The following is a 19,618-nucleotide window of genomic DNA, read 5'->3' as shown; positions in this document are numbered from 1 at the left end:
GAACCCCCTTTCAGGTAGTTAAAGGCTGCTATCAAATCCCCCCCTCATTCTTCTCTTTTGGAGACTAAACAAACCTAGTTCCCTCAGCCTCTCCTCATAAGTCTTGTGCTCCAGCCCCCTAATCATTTTTGTTGCCCTCCGCTGGACTCTCTCCAACTTGTCCACATCCTTTTTATAGTGAGAGGCCCAAAACTGGACACAATACTCCAAATGCGGCCTCACCCATGTCAATAGAGGGGAATAATCACTTCCCTCGATCTGCTGGCAATGCTCCTACTAATGCAGCCCAATATGCTATTAGCCGCCTTGGCAACCAGGGCATACTGCTGACTCAAATCCAGCTTCTTATCCACTGTAACCCCCTGATCCTTTTCTGAGAACTGCTTCCTGGCCCATCAATCCCCAGTCTGTATCTGTGCACGGGATTCTTCCGTCCTAAGTGCAGGACTCTGCATTTGTCCTTGTTGAACCTCATCAGATTTCTTTTGACCTAATCCTCCAATTTGTCTAGGTCACTCTGTATCCTATCCCTACCTTCCAGGGTATCTACCACTCCCCCTAGCTTAGTGTCATCTGCAAACTTGCTGAAGGTGCAATCTACCCCATCCTCCAGATCATTAATGAAGATGCTGAACAAAACCGGCCCCAGGACGAACCCCTGGGGCACTCTGCTTGTGACCGGCTGCCAGCTAGACATGGACTTATAGATCACTACCAGTTGAGCCTGATGATCTAGCCAGCTCTGTATCCATTTTATAGTCCATTCATCCAACCTATACTTCTTTAACTTGCTAATAAGAATACTGTGGGAGACTGTATCAAAAGCTTTGCTAAAGTCAAGGTAGATCACGTCCACCGCTTTCCCCACATCCACAGGACCAGTCACCTCTTCATAGAAAGCAATCAGGTTGGTCAGGCATGAGTTGCCCTTGGTGAATCCATGTTTATCTTTAAATAAATATCAGCGGGCCCCATTTCCCCCTTAGGTTAGCCAGAGTTTACTGGCTGGCTTCTTCTTGGCATCAAAAGAACTCTTGAGGAGAAATTTAAAAGAGGAAGGTTAGTGGTTTTATGCATTAGTTCAGGAAGGGCATTCAACATGCAACAGGCAGCATGGAATAAAATGCAAATACACTTGTGGAAGATATGGACAAACGGACATTCAAGGCTGACCTCACTGAAGGAACAGAGGGAGTGGAGACACAGTGTGTGAGTGAATGATCATGAAGGGATGAAGTTGGGGCAATAACAAGAATCTTGAACTTCATGTGAGAGAAAGTGGAGTTACTTGGGGAATTCAAAGGTGGAGTTGGTGAACGTAGTCAGATTGAAGGGCGAGGAAATGGTCATGGTAGCGGCATTTTGTATGGGTAGGATGGACAGATGCGGATAGTAGTTATCATGGGAGGAAATGAGAGCATGGATTAGAATCACTGATGTCTGGACTGAGAGGAAAGGACATATATTAGAGTTGAGGGAAGAAGTGGCAGGAGTGGATACATGTTTAATGGATCTTAGCAGAGAGGGAAAGCCAAAGTTGATAAGAGTTTGGGCCCTAGCTAACAAGGAGAATGTTAGTGGTATCAACGGTCCCAAAGAATGGGAGAACGGAGTGGGCTTCAGAAGAATAAGGGGTTTATGGCTGCTGGCCAGATATCCAGGGACAGATTACAGAGATACAGGCTTTAAAACTTTAATCCTGCCAAAAATATCGGATCAGATGAAGAATGTTTAAATCGGGAGTGGAAAGGTAGATATCATCATAAACATGGAAACTGAAGCCATGAGCGCAGATAAGGTCTTTCAAAGAAGTGGCAAAACAGAAATGAGGGAGGCAAGGAGAGCACCCCTGTGAGTCCCCTCATGAGAAGTCTCACAGGGGAGGAGGATCACCACTGAAGAGTAACTTGAAAGAACAACCTGAGAGATGGGAGGAGAACCAAGAGATGAGTATCTGGCAAGCCAAGGGAAGGGCAGAGGTGGAGGATACTGATTTCAGTGCAGGTTTTGCCTGAGTAAGGAATATCGGATTGGGGCTTTATATGCTGACAAGGATTTTGAACTTCTTAGCCAAGATTTTCAAAATCAGAAGCCTAAAGCTGGACTCCAAAAACCACAATTAGGCACCTAAATAGATGGTCTGACTGTTAAAAAAATTAGAGCAGTCAATGACTCTCATGGAGATTAATAGGAGCGCAACACTTTAGGCTTCAATTTTTTAAAACAAATGGATTTTTTTTTTCAATTTGTATTATACTTAATAATTTTTGCAAAGCAACAGAGCTGCAAACATTTTTTCACAGATTGTACAGTATAATGATTATATTGCTATTCGAAGTTACTTTTTTTATAAATACCTATTGTACAAATAGCATGATAATAATGTGTATTAACAATATTAAGGGCTTAGAGTACAGAAAAAAATTGGTTTTGTATTATTCTTTTTAAAAAGTATTATTTATGTAGGATCACTAAATACTGTGATTATATTTTGTTTTCCTGCAAGCTTATACATAGAAGGAAAGCTATTAACAAAAACATACTGTCTGTATCTACTATTGCATTCAGCTGTAATATAAAGTTAAATAATTGAAAAAAAAATCTACTGAATAAAATCCAGACACTGTCCTATGACTAGGCAATTAGAACATCTTTCCTTACCATTTACTTGGAGGATATGAGTTTGATAGAGATTATCATAGCCATCAGCATAGCAGCTGTAATTTCCCATGTGCGTTGTGGTAACCTTAGTAATGTACAAGGACCCATCATCTCCAAAATCCTACAGGGAAAGATTAAGAAGAAGGTGATCATAATTACTTCAGCAGCACTACAATAATTGTGTTCTTCACCTTGGCAACAGAGCTGTGACGCAACTATCAAACATCTACATTTCAAACCAGAATATGCTGAAGACAATTAGGGTGACCAGCTGTCCCGATTTTATGGGGACAGCCCTGATATTCAGGGCTTTGTCTCATATAGACGCCAATTAACTTTTACCCCTTGTCTGATTTTTCACTCTTACTATCTGATCACCCTAAAGAAAATCGAGTAACTCCAGATATGCATTGGTACACATAAGAGAAGATTTCCATCTTAACATCTTATCTAAAGTTTTGTGCATCTTCCCCACCCCACTGTTTATCTTAAGTAAAAGGAAATACCAGTTTTCTGGGATTGCTATTTACCAGAAGCTCGGAATGGGAGACTGGATGGATCATTTGATTAACTGTTCTATTCATTACCTTGGAAGCACCTGACATTGGCCACTGTCAGAAGACAGTACTCTGGGCTAGATGGACCATTGATCTGACCTAGTATGGCCATTCTTCGTTTTTTTTGTAATTCATTAAACCTCAAATTTTAGTATTAGTTTACTTTTTATTGTATCTAATATTTGTATTTAATTATTGTAGCTATGGGAGAGGGGTTAACTTTGCCTCTACCTGTTCACATGGAGAAATAAATCAATCGCTGCCCAATTTATATCCAATAATGGTTTAAAGTAAGAAACTAAACATGATGCAGGACTAAGATTATATTTAACCTTGATAATGAGCTATTATACAGAGAAAAAAAGCTTTTTTTCCCCATGAATTTTGCTCTCACTTTTAAATTATATCTCTTAGTTCCACTTTAAATAATGGACAGATTCCACAGGATTAGGGCACAGACTGGAAATCAGAAGACCTCGGTTTGTTTTCCCATTACCAATGTCTCACCATATACAAATCACAACTGTTATATTCTTTACTTTCCCCATCTGCAAAATGGTGATGATATTTACTTTTCATTGTTAATTAATGTGAAATCTTTGGAATAAAAGTGCTAAGTTTAAAACACTATTTTAGTATTCAGATACAACCTTAAATTTACAATATGAGGTTAAAATTATGGCAATTATTTGGCAGATTTATGATAATATAGCTATTCAAACATATTCCGTTTTCCTGGTTATCTTTCATTTCTTCAGAGATTACAGTCTGGTGACTTTAACATAATAATCATCTTTCTTCTATGTTCTTCATGTGTCCCATGAATTTTAAAGTACTATGTACAAACCCTACCAGGTCTATATTGTTCTACCTGGTTACTCTACATGATTTACTTTAGGAAGTATGTTTCTTGACCTTTCTTTTTAATTTTGTTTATGTATTGTATGTTTTTGTGCTGCATTTTTCTTAGTGATTATGTTCCTTTCTGTGCATTTAGAAAAACAGAGAGCATATTTTCATAAAATACAAGTTAATTTGAATAAAAAAATTCTACATATTAAAAATGCCTGACTGCTTGTTACCTAATAGCATGTGGTTGCATTGTACTCGTATAATTCTCCAAGATCACTTCTGTTGTCTGATATTTATACAGCACCAAGAAATACAATGGAAAATGAAATTAAAGAATACAGAAAACTGTAAGAAGGCTATATTCCTTCCACTTTCCCAAATACAACAAAGGCTTTCAGAGCCTAGAAACAAGCAAGGACAGTCAAGAATATAGGTCAGTGGGACTAGAGCAGTCTTTCTTAAAGCTATCAAGAGTTGAAAGGGTTGAATGTACATATCTAGAAAACCAAGTATGAAATAAACCTTTGATTCACTAGAATTGTGCTAAGCACAAAGCAGTCATGTCTTATTAGGGTCAAGGAGTTTGTTACAAAAGCGATACATTTATAAACATTAATTTTCAAACTAAGAAGAGTTATTGGGCAGATTCTCAGGTATCTTTGCACATAGACATAATTGGGCTGCAACTGGCTAATGGTGGTGGGTAATTCTCAGCTACATAAAACCACTGAAGGTGACTCCTATGTCAACTGTGCCTGGCATAGGAAAAGCATAAGGAGTAGGCCATACCTCCAATTCCACTATTTCAATTCTCAGTTGGCATATAGCCCATTTATACCAGGGTTGGGCTAACACCAAGGAAGGCACCTTGAGAATCAGGAAGCAGTAACCTGATGAATCTCCATCTCCCCCCTGTGCTGAATGTATTTGGATGCAGGAGAGAATCAGGCCCATCTTCTTTAGTGGCTTTATGGCATTGTATCTGGGGAGGAGTGGTGACATTCTGAGAGAGGTGGAGGAGAGAAAATAACTTACTGAGAGTTCCTGCAAGATGTCGCAGAGAGCTGTCTATCGGAAACAAAGTATCAGAGCAACTATTTTGTTTAATCATGGATGAGACTGAATCTTCATCTTCATTAATGATAGGTAGATGCTGATACTATGACTGTTCTTTTAAAAATCCAGTTCAGATAACAGGACATTAGAGTGCCAGTAAAAATGTACTTAAAAATACATTATATACCTCCCTAGAGACAATTCAAAATCAGATAACAGAACAAAAGCAAATTCTAGTACAACAACCAGAGACAATTATTGACTAATATAAGCAGCTGATCAAAGACAGACAATTAAGTAATGAAGACCTAAATGCTGTTGTTGTTAGTCATTGTATGTAGAATATAATGACAGTCCAAAATGCCTATTTTCAGAAGCATCTATTACAGTAATTATGAGAGGTATTAACATTTTGAGTTCAATCTTGGCATTATGTTTGTCTAGCAACAGCTGTGAGTCTATCATATAGGTCCAGTGACCAGGATGATTTTTTTTTAAACTGCCTCTAGGCATGACATGCAATTATTTCTCTTGGCTGTGACCCTTGTTGTCATTTATGCCTTTGTATTTGAAGATTAGATTATTGCTTTATATTCTGCATAGGCTATAATTGAGTCCCTGGAGCAGACTAGAGTGAACTGTTTTGTGAGTTGAGGAGAATAGATTATGCCATCCAGATGCTAGCGGTTAGAGGTGGGGGCGGGGCGTGGCAGGAAGGAGAATCTGTAGGAAGCTAAAACCAACCAGGATCCCCATGTGGAAGATAAACAGACACACATTAAGCTAGACATGTACAGTCTATTTATTGTTTTAAGACCTTTTTCTCTGAATTGCTTTGGTTCCAATGAAATAATACTTTGCTTTAAGAAGATTCTCTAGTCATTGATTTCCACTGCCATTGCTGACCTCATAGCGCCAAAACCCCCTGACTTTCACACAGTCCTGCCCCAAGCTCAGAAACCATCTACCTAAAATAGGTGCTCAGGTGCAGAGGATCTTCCCCCAACTTCCTAACCCCAGCTCCAAACTTGGAATTCTAGCCCCACAGAAGCAGGATGGGAGAGGAAATCTGAATGATTGGTACTTAAACTCTGAATGATAGCATAGCAAACTCCATTTGGGCTCTGAAAATAAATCTGGGATCTGTGCTTCTCATGCATAATCACCATATAGTCAAAAATGTGCCCTTAGTTACACCTGAAACTCCAGAAGGGTTTGATGAAATGTGGATAAGCATAAGGGTTAACAATGTGGATAAGCATAAATCAAAAGACCTGTAGAATCTTTGGTACTAGTGATAATCCATGAGAAAGAAAGAACCCAGCATGCACCTCAGAGCCCAGATGAGTTTGTAGGGCTGGTATTTCGAAAAAAAAGTGTGTATATATAAATTGTACATATTTAATATGAGACACAAACAAAAATTATTCTAATCATTAGAGAGTCCTTTTTCAGAATAGAACCAAACTTTAAAGTATCCAACTTCTGCTGCTCCCATTCTGTTCTTTTATCCAGTTAATGGCATTTTGCCCTTTTTTTTTTTTTTTTTTTAATTGCTTATATATTTTGCTGTGTTCTGCACTTTATTTCAATTGCTGTTCTGTCTAGTTTTTTTCCTTTTACTCTGGAGGTTGTTGCTATTTGCTAAAATATAGGCCTTCCAACTATCTTTCTTCCTCACCTGTTCTGCTCCTTTGAGCTAAGATGTGCTTCAAGGGTTCACTGTAGAGCTGCTGGTTCTGTGTTTGATTTTGATGATAAATTAAAGATTCACTGCACAGTTACTTGAAGTCAGCTGATCCTTGTTGCCAAATGTAGTTTGGTTTTTTTTATTTTTTGTTTTGGTCATGAATGAAAGAACACTAGAACTGTTTAATTATGCAACATATCCTTTTTGGAAGACCTTACCAGATGTAAGCTCCTTTCTTCTTTACATATAGTAAGTTTTCTATACATTTACAGTCTAGCGTTGCTAGTAGGGCTGGCCAGAAAACAAGAATTCTGTAGTTTTGACATTTGTTTTAATTTCAGTACAGAATGAAAACAAGACCTTTTAAAAATTTATGAAAAAAAAATTCTCAAGAGAACCACTCCAGAACAGCCAATAGCCCTGTGGTTTAGGGCACTTAGCTGAGGTATAGGTTTAAGTCCCTCCTCTGAATCAGGCAGAACAAGGACTTGAAACTGGTGTTCCACATCCAAAGTGCCCTAACCTAAGCACCTGGCTGTTCCTCTCACTCAATATTCCATCCTGTATCTGAGAAATCTTCCTAATAAATTTGGTCATTGAAACCAATACATTTCTGTGAAACATTTCAGTTTCAACAACATGGTATGTTTTAATAGGAAAAAAATAATTGAAAAAAATTGATCAGCTCTATTTGCTAGTGAAAGTCCGCAATGCATTATGCAGTTCATTGAACCGGAGTCTCCAACTCTACAGCAGATTATAGAGAGACATCACTGGAGTGGAATTCCTACCTTACAGTAATATAACTCAGGCTGCTGCCGTGGCTTAAGCAATTCTATATTCTCTGGTTAGTAGTTGTCTTAAGCCACTATATAATTGGCTACTCTAACTTTTTTAGAATTTAGAATGATTTTTACTCAAGAGCTGGAGCTCCTCAAAAATGTGCTTAGTGTGCTGATCAGTTAAACTCTGCCCTTCAGTGTATTTTAATCATTTGAAGCAATGTTGAAGTTCACCTATATCATAGCTCCCTCTCTTATCTCCACTGTTCCTTGGAAATACGTCTTCTGTTTTAAACATGGAGATGACAAGTTATTCTACCCTGATTTGTCATACTCTGGCTGTATGTACTTAAAATTCATATTGACTAAAAATTAATATTCTAGAAGTAGTACCAAACTGCACTGAATAAAGGACACAGCCTTATGTAATGACCACTGATTAGTTTTGACTGTACACATTAAGTCTTATTCCCTGAACGTACAACTCAGATCAATAGACCTTTTCACCATTATTTCACGTGAGATAATGTTATACTTATGAAGAAAATGCATTTTAGAATTTATCATTCGGATGGATTATTTGAGCAGATAAATCTTGGTTCATCAGCAGAAAATCTCTCCAGACAAACTTTGAGGTTTGATACTTATATTCTTTATCACTTGCTTGGCTCTATAAAGTAATAAACCTCTTTGACTGACATTTTTCTCCCTGCTAGCGTGCCACATGTTTTCAAGGAGTGGTGGTTTAACTAAATGGTGGAAGTAGGTACCTTCAAAAGAGCCATGACAGTGGTAGAGGGGTAGACAACAGGCTGCTCTCTCCTACTGCATACACAATATAGATAAACCAATCACATGATCTAGTTTTACTTGGACAGAGCCATTTTTCCATATGATATCCCAGGAACTTTTATTGGGACACATGAAATAGCCCAGTTTTTCATTTAATCAATCAAAATGGTTGGGTTTCTTTTTTATAAGTACAGAATAAATGTTCATGGCATATTATACCAAGGAGACTGTTCCCTGTGTTACCAATAAAAATTATTCATTCTGAAAAACAGATGTCGCTGTTGTGCCAGGAACTGGTAATAGCAACCTCAGCACACATGGAGGCAGAGGAAAGCATTTTATTACCTTTTAAAAGGCATTTTAGGGTTTTGTGATCTGGAAAAAAAAATTGCTACGAAAGCTTCCTAGTTTTTGAATTTGAAAATATGGTCATCTTAACCATAGAGTGTATGTATGGTAACCACTGCTGAAATACAAACTATTAGAACTTCTAAAATTAAGTTGATAATCTCTTTCATTTTTATCACACAAAAACATTGTGAAATTCAACTGTTATTTTGGAAATGATGATTCTTAAATGGCCTTGTATTCCGCTAAAGGACTCGGCCATTTAAAGATCATGAGGTGTGTGATGAATATAAATTAAAGGGATGGTGTTAAATTAAAAACTATGTTTACAATCAATTTTCACTTAATTACGTTACTGACAATACAATAGGAACCTAAAGAGATATTTGTTTTCAAAATGGTTGTTTTATCTTCTTTAAATTTACAGTTTATTTTCATGTGTTAATTCCTATACAGATGGAAGGAATTTGGGAACACTTCCTAGTCCTTGCTTATGTGTGACTCTAGAAGCCACTGGCTTCCACCCAATGTAATAAACAAGAAGTGCATATAAAAAAGCAATTTAACTCCAATCTGTGAGTTATTGTAAAAAATGAGAATAAATTCATAGATATTTCATTATATTAAGCTATTGTTATATTACTTTCTTGAAGTGTTATTTATAATTTCTACGTATTACTATATGCCCTCACAATCTCTGATCTTTTCCCTCTGTTAGAAAACACCAACTTCCTTTAACAAAAACACAAAAGCAGACCACCAGTGGATTTCTCCCTCTCATCCCATCCTGCCAAATCTCCCTCTGTAAAGATATCATGCACAACACACTCAAGAGGTCTTCCAGTATCTCCTCACAATACACAACTTTCTAGAATTTTTGTGGAGGTGGCCTGCCACAGCATTTTGGAAATAATCTCCTGCAGACGTACAGGATTTCAAAAAGGGAGGAGAATTTAACATAGGCATGTTGGGGGGCTGCCTTGACACTATATTTTGGAGTAGGGCTCTTGGTTTGGCTCTTTTCCTCTCTCAAACGAGGGATTAAGGGCTGAAGTTCTCCTTATCCTCCATGACTTCAAGAACAACTCCTCTTGTCCTTCTGATAGCAGCACAGAACTGGTGTGCTCCTAAATGACCTGTCATAAATAGGTTCCATGTGCATATGCACACACCTACAACGGTCTTTGTTGTGACCTGTGATAGGCAAGTCAGACTAGACAATCACCATGGTATCTTGTGGCCTTATACTATGATTTTATGGATTACAAATGACTCCAAAACATTAATGTGGCATGTTTACCTGCTTTCTAAAACTCCACATTTTGGAGCAAAAATAATGAAAAAAGGAAAGTTGCAGAAAAAAGGATGGCTCATAGAACATAGAATCAGACCTTATTTTGAAATAGAAATTTTGCATTAAAATGAATTATTAGCAAAAACATAAAAATTAATATTTCTATAATGATAGTATATAAAAATTGTCTTTCTTACTGCAGTCCCTAGGATGTAGCACTAATGTACAAAAAACAGTACATCACTCAGTACACAATGAAACTATAGTGGCTGGTATCTGTTTATTCATAGCCGACAAATCAAAGGCTATAACACCATACTACTAGATTTCTGGTATATTAGAACAACAATTTGTGAGGGATTTTACACTCCTCCTTCTTGCTAAATTCCCGGTCTCACTGAAGAAAATGGTGTGGGGGAGGGGGGGAATCTCTCATTGAATTCAAGAGGACAAGGATTTAGCCCTTAATACTTAGCAGTTCACAATGGTATACTATGGGAAAACTTGCAGCAGTCATTGCTGTAATCTAGGAATGTCGTGAATGGCAGTTGTTTGTTTGTAAAATTGTGTGTGTGTGTGTGTGTGTGTGTGTACATTTATCTTTCTATACACTGTTCGCATCTGTTTTTAATTGACACCTGTAAATTCCAGTAATAATTAGACATTTTTCTTTGCATACTGTATATTTTTATTTCAATAATTATAATCTATGTTTTTTTATGAGGAAACCAAGAAAGGAGATAACTTTTTGAGATTTAACTGACAGAATTTAAAAAGAATCTTTGATGTATGCTCTGCTTGTCAGATAAATACCACTCACATGCTTCGTGTTAATGTCAATTTCACAATTTATAGTTTTGGTAGTAATCAGTTTCTCTCTTTGCATTGGCAGAGCAGTACTACTATGGAAGGAATTACATTTCTATATGGAAATCTGGGAATAGCTACACAAATCAAGGATCCAGCTGCACTAATCCAGGATCCTTTAACCTTTTCCTTATAACAGGAGAAGGAGAAACAAATCAAAAGGTTCTTTAAATACCCAATTTTTTACCTTGCTTATGTCTAGTCTGGGATTTTTCAGCTGCAATAGAAACAGAATCCATACTAAGGCCCACATTCTTAAAGGTGTTTGGACATTTCTTCACTGAGAGCTGTAAGGTCCAAGTCTCATTTTCATGATTCTGGGATTTAGGCTCCTAAATGCTTAAATCACTTTTGAAAATGAAATTTAGGCTTCTAAAGCAATTAGGCATAGCACAGCAATGCCTAAATACCTTAATAAATCTGGGCCTAAGTCTACAAGAAAGCAAAACTACCTATAAACAGCATACTGTTCCTACATTATTTGCTATTTCAAAGACCACTTGTGTTCCAGAAGTGCTGAACATATAACTCTAGCAGAAATCAGTGGGATCGGAGAAGGCTCAGCAAGTCTTAGAATTGGTGGACAAAGTTTGTTAATGTAAAAGAGTGAAATCCAGTGAAATTGATTAAACTGTGTCTGTTTATACCAGCAGAGGATTTGGCCTTAATGCCTGCCTCCCTCTTCACAATTCTGAGTATAAAATAGGAGTTGAAGTTTTACACAAGAGACAAATAAATGGCATCAGCTATTGCCTGCTGCTGTTTTATGCTGCAAATATCCACCAGTTCTGTGCTCTCCAAACTCTGCAGGCACACTGAGGGCTGCTTTTTGGCTGTGCCTTGCTAGGGGAAAGTGTCATTTGCTCAGGACTGAAAAGTTGGAGATATCACTTGACCCCCTCTAAGAAAGTACTGATAAATCCCAAAATTCTAGTAGCCCCACCACCAGACAGTGGACGAAGACTATTCAGTCCCTGCATATTAACAGAGAAAGTGACTCTACTGCTTGTAACACTTCTGGCTGAAGTGTGCTAAGGCCCAACGCTTCAGAGTCAAGGACAAAAACAGTCATGAAAATAGAAGTTGGATGGCATATATCAGGATGGTTATGAAATTTGAATTTCAATTTAGAATACCGACTCTTGAGGGTCATCTACTGGAGTGTGTTTTGGCTTGCTACTTATCATAGAATCATAGAAAATTAGACTTAGAAGGCACCTCAGGAGGTCATCTAGTCCAATGCCCTCCCCAAAGCAGGACCAACCCCAACTAAACCATCCCAGCCAGGGCTTTGTCGAGCTACACCTTAAAAACTTCTAAAGATGGAGATTCCACCACATCCCTAAGTAACCCATTCCAGTGCTTCACCACCCTCTTAGTGAAAAAGTTTTTCCTAACAGCCAAGTTAGACCTTCCCCACTGCAACTTGAGTCCATTACTCCTTGTTCTGTCATCTACTACCGCTGAGAACAACCTAGCTCCATCCTCCCTTTCAGATAGTAAAAGGTTGCTATCAAATCCCTTCTCATTCATCTCTTCTGCAGACTAAACAAGCCTAGTTCCCTCAACCTCTCCTCATATGTCACGTGCTCCAGCCCCCTAATCATTTTTGTTGCCTTCCGCTGGACTTTCTCCATTTGTCCACATCCATTCTGTAGTGGGGTGCCCAAAACTGGACACAATACTTCAAATGTGGCCTCGCCAGTGCCAAATAGAGGGGAATAATCACTTCCCTCGATCTGCTGGCAATGCTCCCAATAATGCAGCCCAATATGTCACTTATCTTCTTGGCAATAAGGGCCCAATGTGGACTCATATCCAGCTTCTTCTCAACTGTAAATCCCAGGTCCTTTTCTGTAGAACTGCTGTCTAGCCAGTCGATCCCCGGTCTATAGCAGTGAATGCGATTCTTCAGTCCTAAATGCAGGACCCTCCTGGGTATCTACCACTCTCCCCAGCTTAGGGTCATCTGCAAATTTGCTGAGGGTGCAATCGACCCCATCCTCCAGATAATTAATGCAATATACCCCCAGCACCAACCCCTGGGGCACTCTGCTTGTTACCAGCTGCCAGCTAAATATTGAGCTGTTGATCACTACCTGTTGAGCCCGATGATCTAGCCAGCTTTCTATCCATTTTATAGTCCATTCATCTAACCCATATTTTTTTTAACTTGCTCATAAGAATACTGTGGGAGACTATCAAAATCTTTGCTAAAGACAAGGTATGTCAGGTCCACCACTTTTCCCACATCCACAGAGCCAGTCATTTCATCATAGAAGGCAATCAGATTGGTCAGACATCATTTGCCCTTGGTGATTCTATGCTGACTGTTCCTGGTCACCTTTCTCTCTTCCAATTGCCTGAAAATGGATTCCTTGAGTACCTGCTCCATGATTTTTCCAGGAATTAAGATAAGGTCTGTAATTTCCCAATCCTCCTCCTTCCCTTTTTTGAAGATGGACACTATATTTGTCTTTTTCCAATCATGCAGGACCTCCCCCAATTGGCACAAGTTTTCAAAGATAACTGCCAATGGCTCTGCAATCACATCAGCCAACTCCCTCAGCACCCTCGGATGCATTGCAGCCAGCCCCATAGACTTGTACATGTCCAGCCTTTCTAAATAGTCCTGAACTTGTTCTTTCAGCACTGAGGGCTGCTCACCTTCTCCCTATTCTGTCCGCCCAGCACAGTAGTCTGGGACATGACCTTGTCTGTGAAAACAGAGGCAAAGAAAAAGCATTGAGTACTTCAGCTTTTTCCACATCATCTGTCACTAGATTGCCTCCCCCATTCTTTAAGGGGCCCACACTTTCACTGGCCTTCTTCTTGTTGCTAACATACATGGAGAAATGCTTCTGGTTACCCTTCAAGTCCCTTGCTATCTGCAACTCCAATTGTGCTTTGCTCTTCTTGATTTTACTCCTGCATACTTGAACAATATTTTTTTACTCTTCCCTGGTCATCTGACCAAGCTTCCACTTCTTGTAAGCTTCCTTTTTGTGCTTAAGGTCACTGAAGACTTCTTTGTTAAGCCAAGCTGGTCGCCTGCTATATTTGCTATTCTTTCTGCACATTGGAATGGTTTGTTCCTACACTCATAATAAGGTTTATTAAAATACAGCCCGCTCTCTTGGACTCCTTTCCCCCCTCATATTAGCCTCCCAGGGGATCCTGCCCATCAACTCCCCAAGGGAGTCAAAGTCTGCTTTTCTAAAGTCCAGGGTCCGTATTCTGCTATTCTCCTTTCTTCCTTTTGTCAGGATCCTGAACTCCCACATCTCATGGTCACTGCTGCCCAGGTTATCACCCACTTCTACTTCTCCTACCAATTCTTCCCTGTTTGTGAGCAGCAGGTCAAAAGGAGCCCGGTCCCTAGTAAGTTCCTCCAGCACTTGCACCAGGAAGTTGTCCACAACTCTCCAAAAGCTTCCTGGATTGTCTGTGCTCTTCTGTATTGCTCTCCTAGCAGATGTTAGTGTGATTGAAGTCCCCCTTGAGAACCAGGTCCTGTGATCTGGAAACTTTCACTAGTTGTCTGAAGAAAGCCTCATCTACCTCATCCTGCTGATCTGGAGGTCTATTACAGACGCTCACCATGACATCACCTTTGTTGCTCTCGCCTCTAAACTTAACCCAGAGACTCTCAACAGGCTTTTCTCCAATTTCATACTGAAGCTGTAGGCAATCATATTGCTCTCTTACATACAGTGCAACCTGCTCCACCTATTCTCCCCTGCCTGTCCTTCCTGAACTGTTTATACCCATCCATGACAGTGCTCCAGTTGTGTCAGTTACCCCACCAACTCTCAGTTATTCCAATCACAACTTAGTTCCTTGACTGTGCCAGGTCTTCCAGTTCCTCCTGCTTGTTTCCCAGGCTTCTTGTGTTTGTATACAGGCACCTAAGATAACTAGCCACACTTGGTTATCTTAGGATAAGATAGTTCTCACCAAGAGTGACAAAATTAAACGTTTTGGACAATCAAATCTCCACTTTATGACCAGGAATGGCTTCTTTTTACCGAAATGTCTGAGTGCTCTGATAGCGCTGATGCTTATGAGATGGTTTATTTTAGATACTGGGTGGGATTTTAAAAAGTACCTAAGATTTTTAGAAGCACAAATCTCATTGACTTTCTAGGGTGTTTGTGCTCCTAAATCACACAGGAGCTTTTGAAAATCATACCCATGTTTTGATATATTTACTAATATGTATATAATCAAGTGTACGCTGATCAGGCTTCATAAATTAAAAGCTAATGTGCCATTTGCACAGTTCACCTTTCTACCTACTGTGGACTTTTCTCTTCCACTAAAATAATTTTTTCTATCTTGGCTAGTTCTATCACATCATGGTTCTTTTTCCTGCTTTGTTTAGTCTCGCTGTCTTTGATTACTCACTTGAGTGTTCATATTATAGGAATGTTTTCTCACAACATTAATGAAAATTCAATTATTTTTTTAAATAAAAAGAAAAGTAACTTTTAAAGTATTTCAGAATTTTTGTGCTGTAAGTGGATCTCTCATTTTATTATTGTTATATACTTCAATTTATTTAGGTAAAGCTATCTAGCATTTCCCCAGCAGGGTTAGATCATATTTTTTCCCATTAGACAGTTTTAATAACCGCTTATGTACTGTTTTGACATTCCTCTGTAATAATTACTCCATCTTCATAATCATAAAAGATAAGTTAAGCTGGTATGAATTTAACACAGCATGTTCCATATAAATTCTGAAAAAATATAACCAAAAAGCTGTACTAAAGCATTCCCATTATTTTCATCAGCAGCATGCCACCTGTTACAGTAGAAGCAATGCAATGCATTCCATCTGTAGCCAGGTCTCAATGTATACTTTCTCAAGAAACCAGCCACTCCCGCAACCTTTTCTATCAAGTTCTGTTTAACTGACTCTATTTAGAAAAACACTTTGGGCTGGATCCTGCACTGAAGTAAATCAGTATTGCTCTATTCAAATCAATGAAGCTGCACTGATTTACATTACTTGAGGACCTGGCATTATTTCTTCATTCTGAATATGCCAATCTTTACTCCTCTAAAGTGATCTTTATGTTCTACTTGTACAGGATCCAAGGGGCTTCTTATGCAGTAGTAGCACTACTCACTGTAGGTAAAGATGGCAGAATATAGCCCTCAGTAAGATTGATTAATTTCAATGAGTCTGTATCCTCAAACACCATAATACATCATTTGGTATCTCTTTTGGGCCATCAATTTACCGTTTCACTAGTCAGTTACATCACCTTTGGTTTTTTTTAACCTAGGTGTGGGTTGATGATATTGGGTTTCATTCTTTCATTTGCAGTTACCATTTAACTATTTAATTCTACATATTTCTAAATAAAATAACCTGTACTCTTGGGTTGCTTCCAGCTTTGAGTACAGCTCCACTGAAAGTGCCCCGTCAATTTTCATTTGCAAATAGTGAGCTATTTTGATGGCACTCTATTCAAAAGAAGATATGGTTTGTAGACAGGTTATATCTAATTATTATTTTTATATCTCTTTCCACGCATAATAGTGTAATAGTCTGAGAACTGATATAACTAATGGCTGAAACCCCAGCAGGGCACAGGGGCATCCCAGCACTGCCCTCTTTCCTTTAGTCACATCCTTTTTTTCCTGCTACTCCAGTAACAAGACAAGGAATGTGAATGGCATAAAATTTCCATATTCTGGGATAATTTCCCCTCAATCAGTGACACTAGATTTAACGCAGACACTGTCAGCAGCATGGCACAAAAAGGGTACACACACTGCACAGTCTGATCCAATGAGTATAACTTTAGTATTCTAACACTTCACATTCAATAACACAAGAATGTGTGCTAAAAACACCCAACTTCTAATGGTTAAAATTGTCCCGATGAGAATGAATTTACCGTTCATTGATGTTTCAAATAAATGTTAAAAGCATTCTTTTTCCCTTGAAGCTCTGCTCAATGTACACTGCTATTCTACTGCCAGTATCATTTGCCCTTAATATTGCTGCATTAGGAACAATTTGTTGTCATCTATTGGAGGTGACTTTAATATTACTTTTATTCCTACCACTTTGCTCTAAAAGCCGCACTTGAGTCTGTTATAGCTGTTTAAAGTATTTCTTTTTAATATTATAGAAAACATAATTTTGGGGTCAGATTTAACTCTATCTGTGGAAGCCCCTTTCCTTATAATGGAAGTAATTTATAATTTTAGAGTGAAGGGTTAAAAGTATATTTTTGTTCCTTTAAGATACATTAGGTAACAGTTTTATCTTTTTTTCCCTTTTGATTATAACAAATGTCTCTGGATGCCTGTTTATGAGTTTAGACAATTCAGACAATTAAATTACAAAAATGAGTCTTAAAACCTATATGTTACTGAAATCTTCATCAAACCACATTTCCAAAACTGTCAGAAACAGTGCATGTCTCTAAATGCAGTTTTGAGCTTTACACAGGCAACAAAAGCTCTGTGGGCTAAATCTGCATTTGATTACTGCGGAACAACACTGCCCTGCACAGATATGAGAAAACAACCAAAGGACAATAAAGTACCCTGCCAAACACATACCTTTCTTTCAAGTAAATTACAAGCAATGCAGATATTTGAGAGCCACCTCAAAATGTTGTTTTACATAATCCTGCTTGCACCTAGAATGCATAAAATGGCTACTCTTTCTTTCTTTGTTTTTCAATATTATATTTATACATTGGAAAGTTTTGGAAATTCGGATGGTTCCTCTGCCCTTTGTTACAGTAGAATTCCAAGTGTCCTAATGGTCCAAAATCAGCACTGTGTTTTCATGGCTTTCTTTTTGTTTGAATTCAAAGTCTATAAAGTTCCTGCATCTTGACAGGGGGTTAGACTAAATTACCTTGTGTGATAAAGTCAGGCCAGAGGGCCTCAGAAGGGCATACAAGGGCCAGTATGTAAGCCCAAGAATGCCAAGGGCCCTTTTTCCTGCAAGCAGAGGAGAGATGATTGCAGAGCAACTAGAGACACCTGGACCCAATGAAGGGCTACTCCAGGTGTACTTAAACCCTGCCTTCCCTAAAGCGGGGGGGAAGCACAGGAGAAGGAAGCTGCCAGAAAGCTTGTGGCAGCTGGAGGAGAATCTTCCCCCAGACTAGGAGACAGTGCTTCTCTGCAACCAGAGGAGCAGAGAAGGAGACAACCCTTGGCCCCAGCAGCAGGAGGGAGCCACAGTAAGGTGCCTCCCCTGGCCCTGGGGGCACGCTGAGTGGAAAGGACAAAAGACTTGTTCAACCTGGGGAGACGGGGTAACTGGTGACTCCCTGGTCCACTACAAGGGGTAGAAGTGTGAGACCCACTAGGGGGAAGTTGGCTGTTTGCCACACTTGTCACTTCCTATAAATAGTCCTAAAAACCATAAAAGAGGGGCAAGTCAGTTTCACCACAACAGAACTAGCAAGTGTTAATGGCATACATGGGAGGACAGGGGAAAGGGAGACTGCTGAGTACAGTGGCCTGAATGGTTCCCTCTGGGTCCAGTTGGGGGACAGGAAGACCCTGAGTTATCCTCTGCACCCCTGACTTTAGCTGGTATCACAAAAAAAGAGCTGTTATTGTGGTATTTCTGGTTGAGAAACTCGAAAGATGACTACTTGCAAGACATCTCTTACCCAGTTTAACATTCAGGAAGTTCAAATAAGCTGCTTACAAACTTTTGGGTGCTCATCTGAACCAAAGCACTGAAGATTTGTCATAATTCATTTAGTCATTGCCCGTCTTCCCCCTCAAAATAATTGCTAGTTAGACGATAAGAAAGTATCTGCTGCTTAGATGATGGGGGAAAAAAGAATTGTGAATTATCATTCTGATACAAGGTGGGGCCCTATCCAAACATTTAGTTCTACAGAATTAGACAGAAAATCTCACAAGAACAGCTTCTCCTTTAGTAGTCCAGGTCTTTTGCTTAATGTACAAATGGAACATAGATGTGAAAAAAAATCAGTAATAATTACACCTACTAGCCTTAAATCTAGACTTTTAAATCAAAATGATTCAGTTGTTTAATTTTGGGGAACACTGGGAAATGAAAACTCTTATTTGGACTTTTTTGCCAATCTCTAGCTCTTTTATTTATATGCAGCACTCACACATAATCCCCTAATAACAACATAGTGCTAGTAGTAACTGTTGTATTTCTCATCAGGATTAATAACAGATTGCCGTTTCTGGTAATTCATTATGCATTATGTTACAGAAAGAATGAAATGACACAAATATGCATACAAAGATTTGAAGGCCATTTGTTTTTCATAAAAAGCCTATATGAAGGATAGGGAGAGAATATAGGCTGACACAGACAACCATGCGCATGTGCACACGAGTGACGTATTCCTCCTATTATCTTCCTTAGTTCCTAGCCTATGGATAAAGAAAAGTGTTGGAAGATGACATTTGTTCTAGCTGCTTCATTTTAGCAAGGGTTTATCCCCGCTTAACATACTTCGCACCCCTTGTATCTTTTTTGTTAAATAACTTATTTGTGAAAACAGCTTAACTCCAGTCAATCTGAACTAAGAACTTAGCATCAGGTAGAGTACAGCAAGTAGAATGAATTAGTAAACAAATGCACAGCAAATGATGAATTACACTAATTAAAAACTGCAAGTTTAGAGACACTTGGCATTTATGTTTAATGTCAGTCTTAGTTAGGTGTAAACTGAATACCTAGACAT

At 38.7% G+C, this 19,618-nt stretch overlaps 1 protein-coding gene across 1 annotated transcript in view; it reads right to left on the bottom strand.

The window, feature by feature from the left end:
* Positions 1 to 19,618, bottom strand: part of FSTL5 (follistatin like 5) — a 488,015-nt gene that overhangs the window by 106,053 nt on the left and 362,344 nt on the right. Inside the window, exon 8 of the mRNA XM_067551803.1 lies at positions 2,662 to 2,782. Coding sequence (XP_067407904.1) covers positions 2,662 to 2,782 — 121 coding nt within the window. The remainder of the gene's footprint in view (positions 1 to 2,661; positions 2,783 to 19,618) is intronic.

Source organism: Emydura macquarii, unplaced genomic scaffold, assembly GCF_026122565.2.
Source record: "Emydura macquarii macquarii isolate MOO-44397 ecotype Brisbane River unplaced genomic scaffold, CSIRO-AGI_Emac_v2 contig_1363, whole genome shotgun sequence".
Lineage (NCBI taxonomy): Eukaryota > Metazoa > Chordata > Testudines > Chelidae > Emydura > Emydura macquarii.
This window is presented reverse-complemented; position numbering and strand designations above follow the sequence as displayed.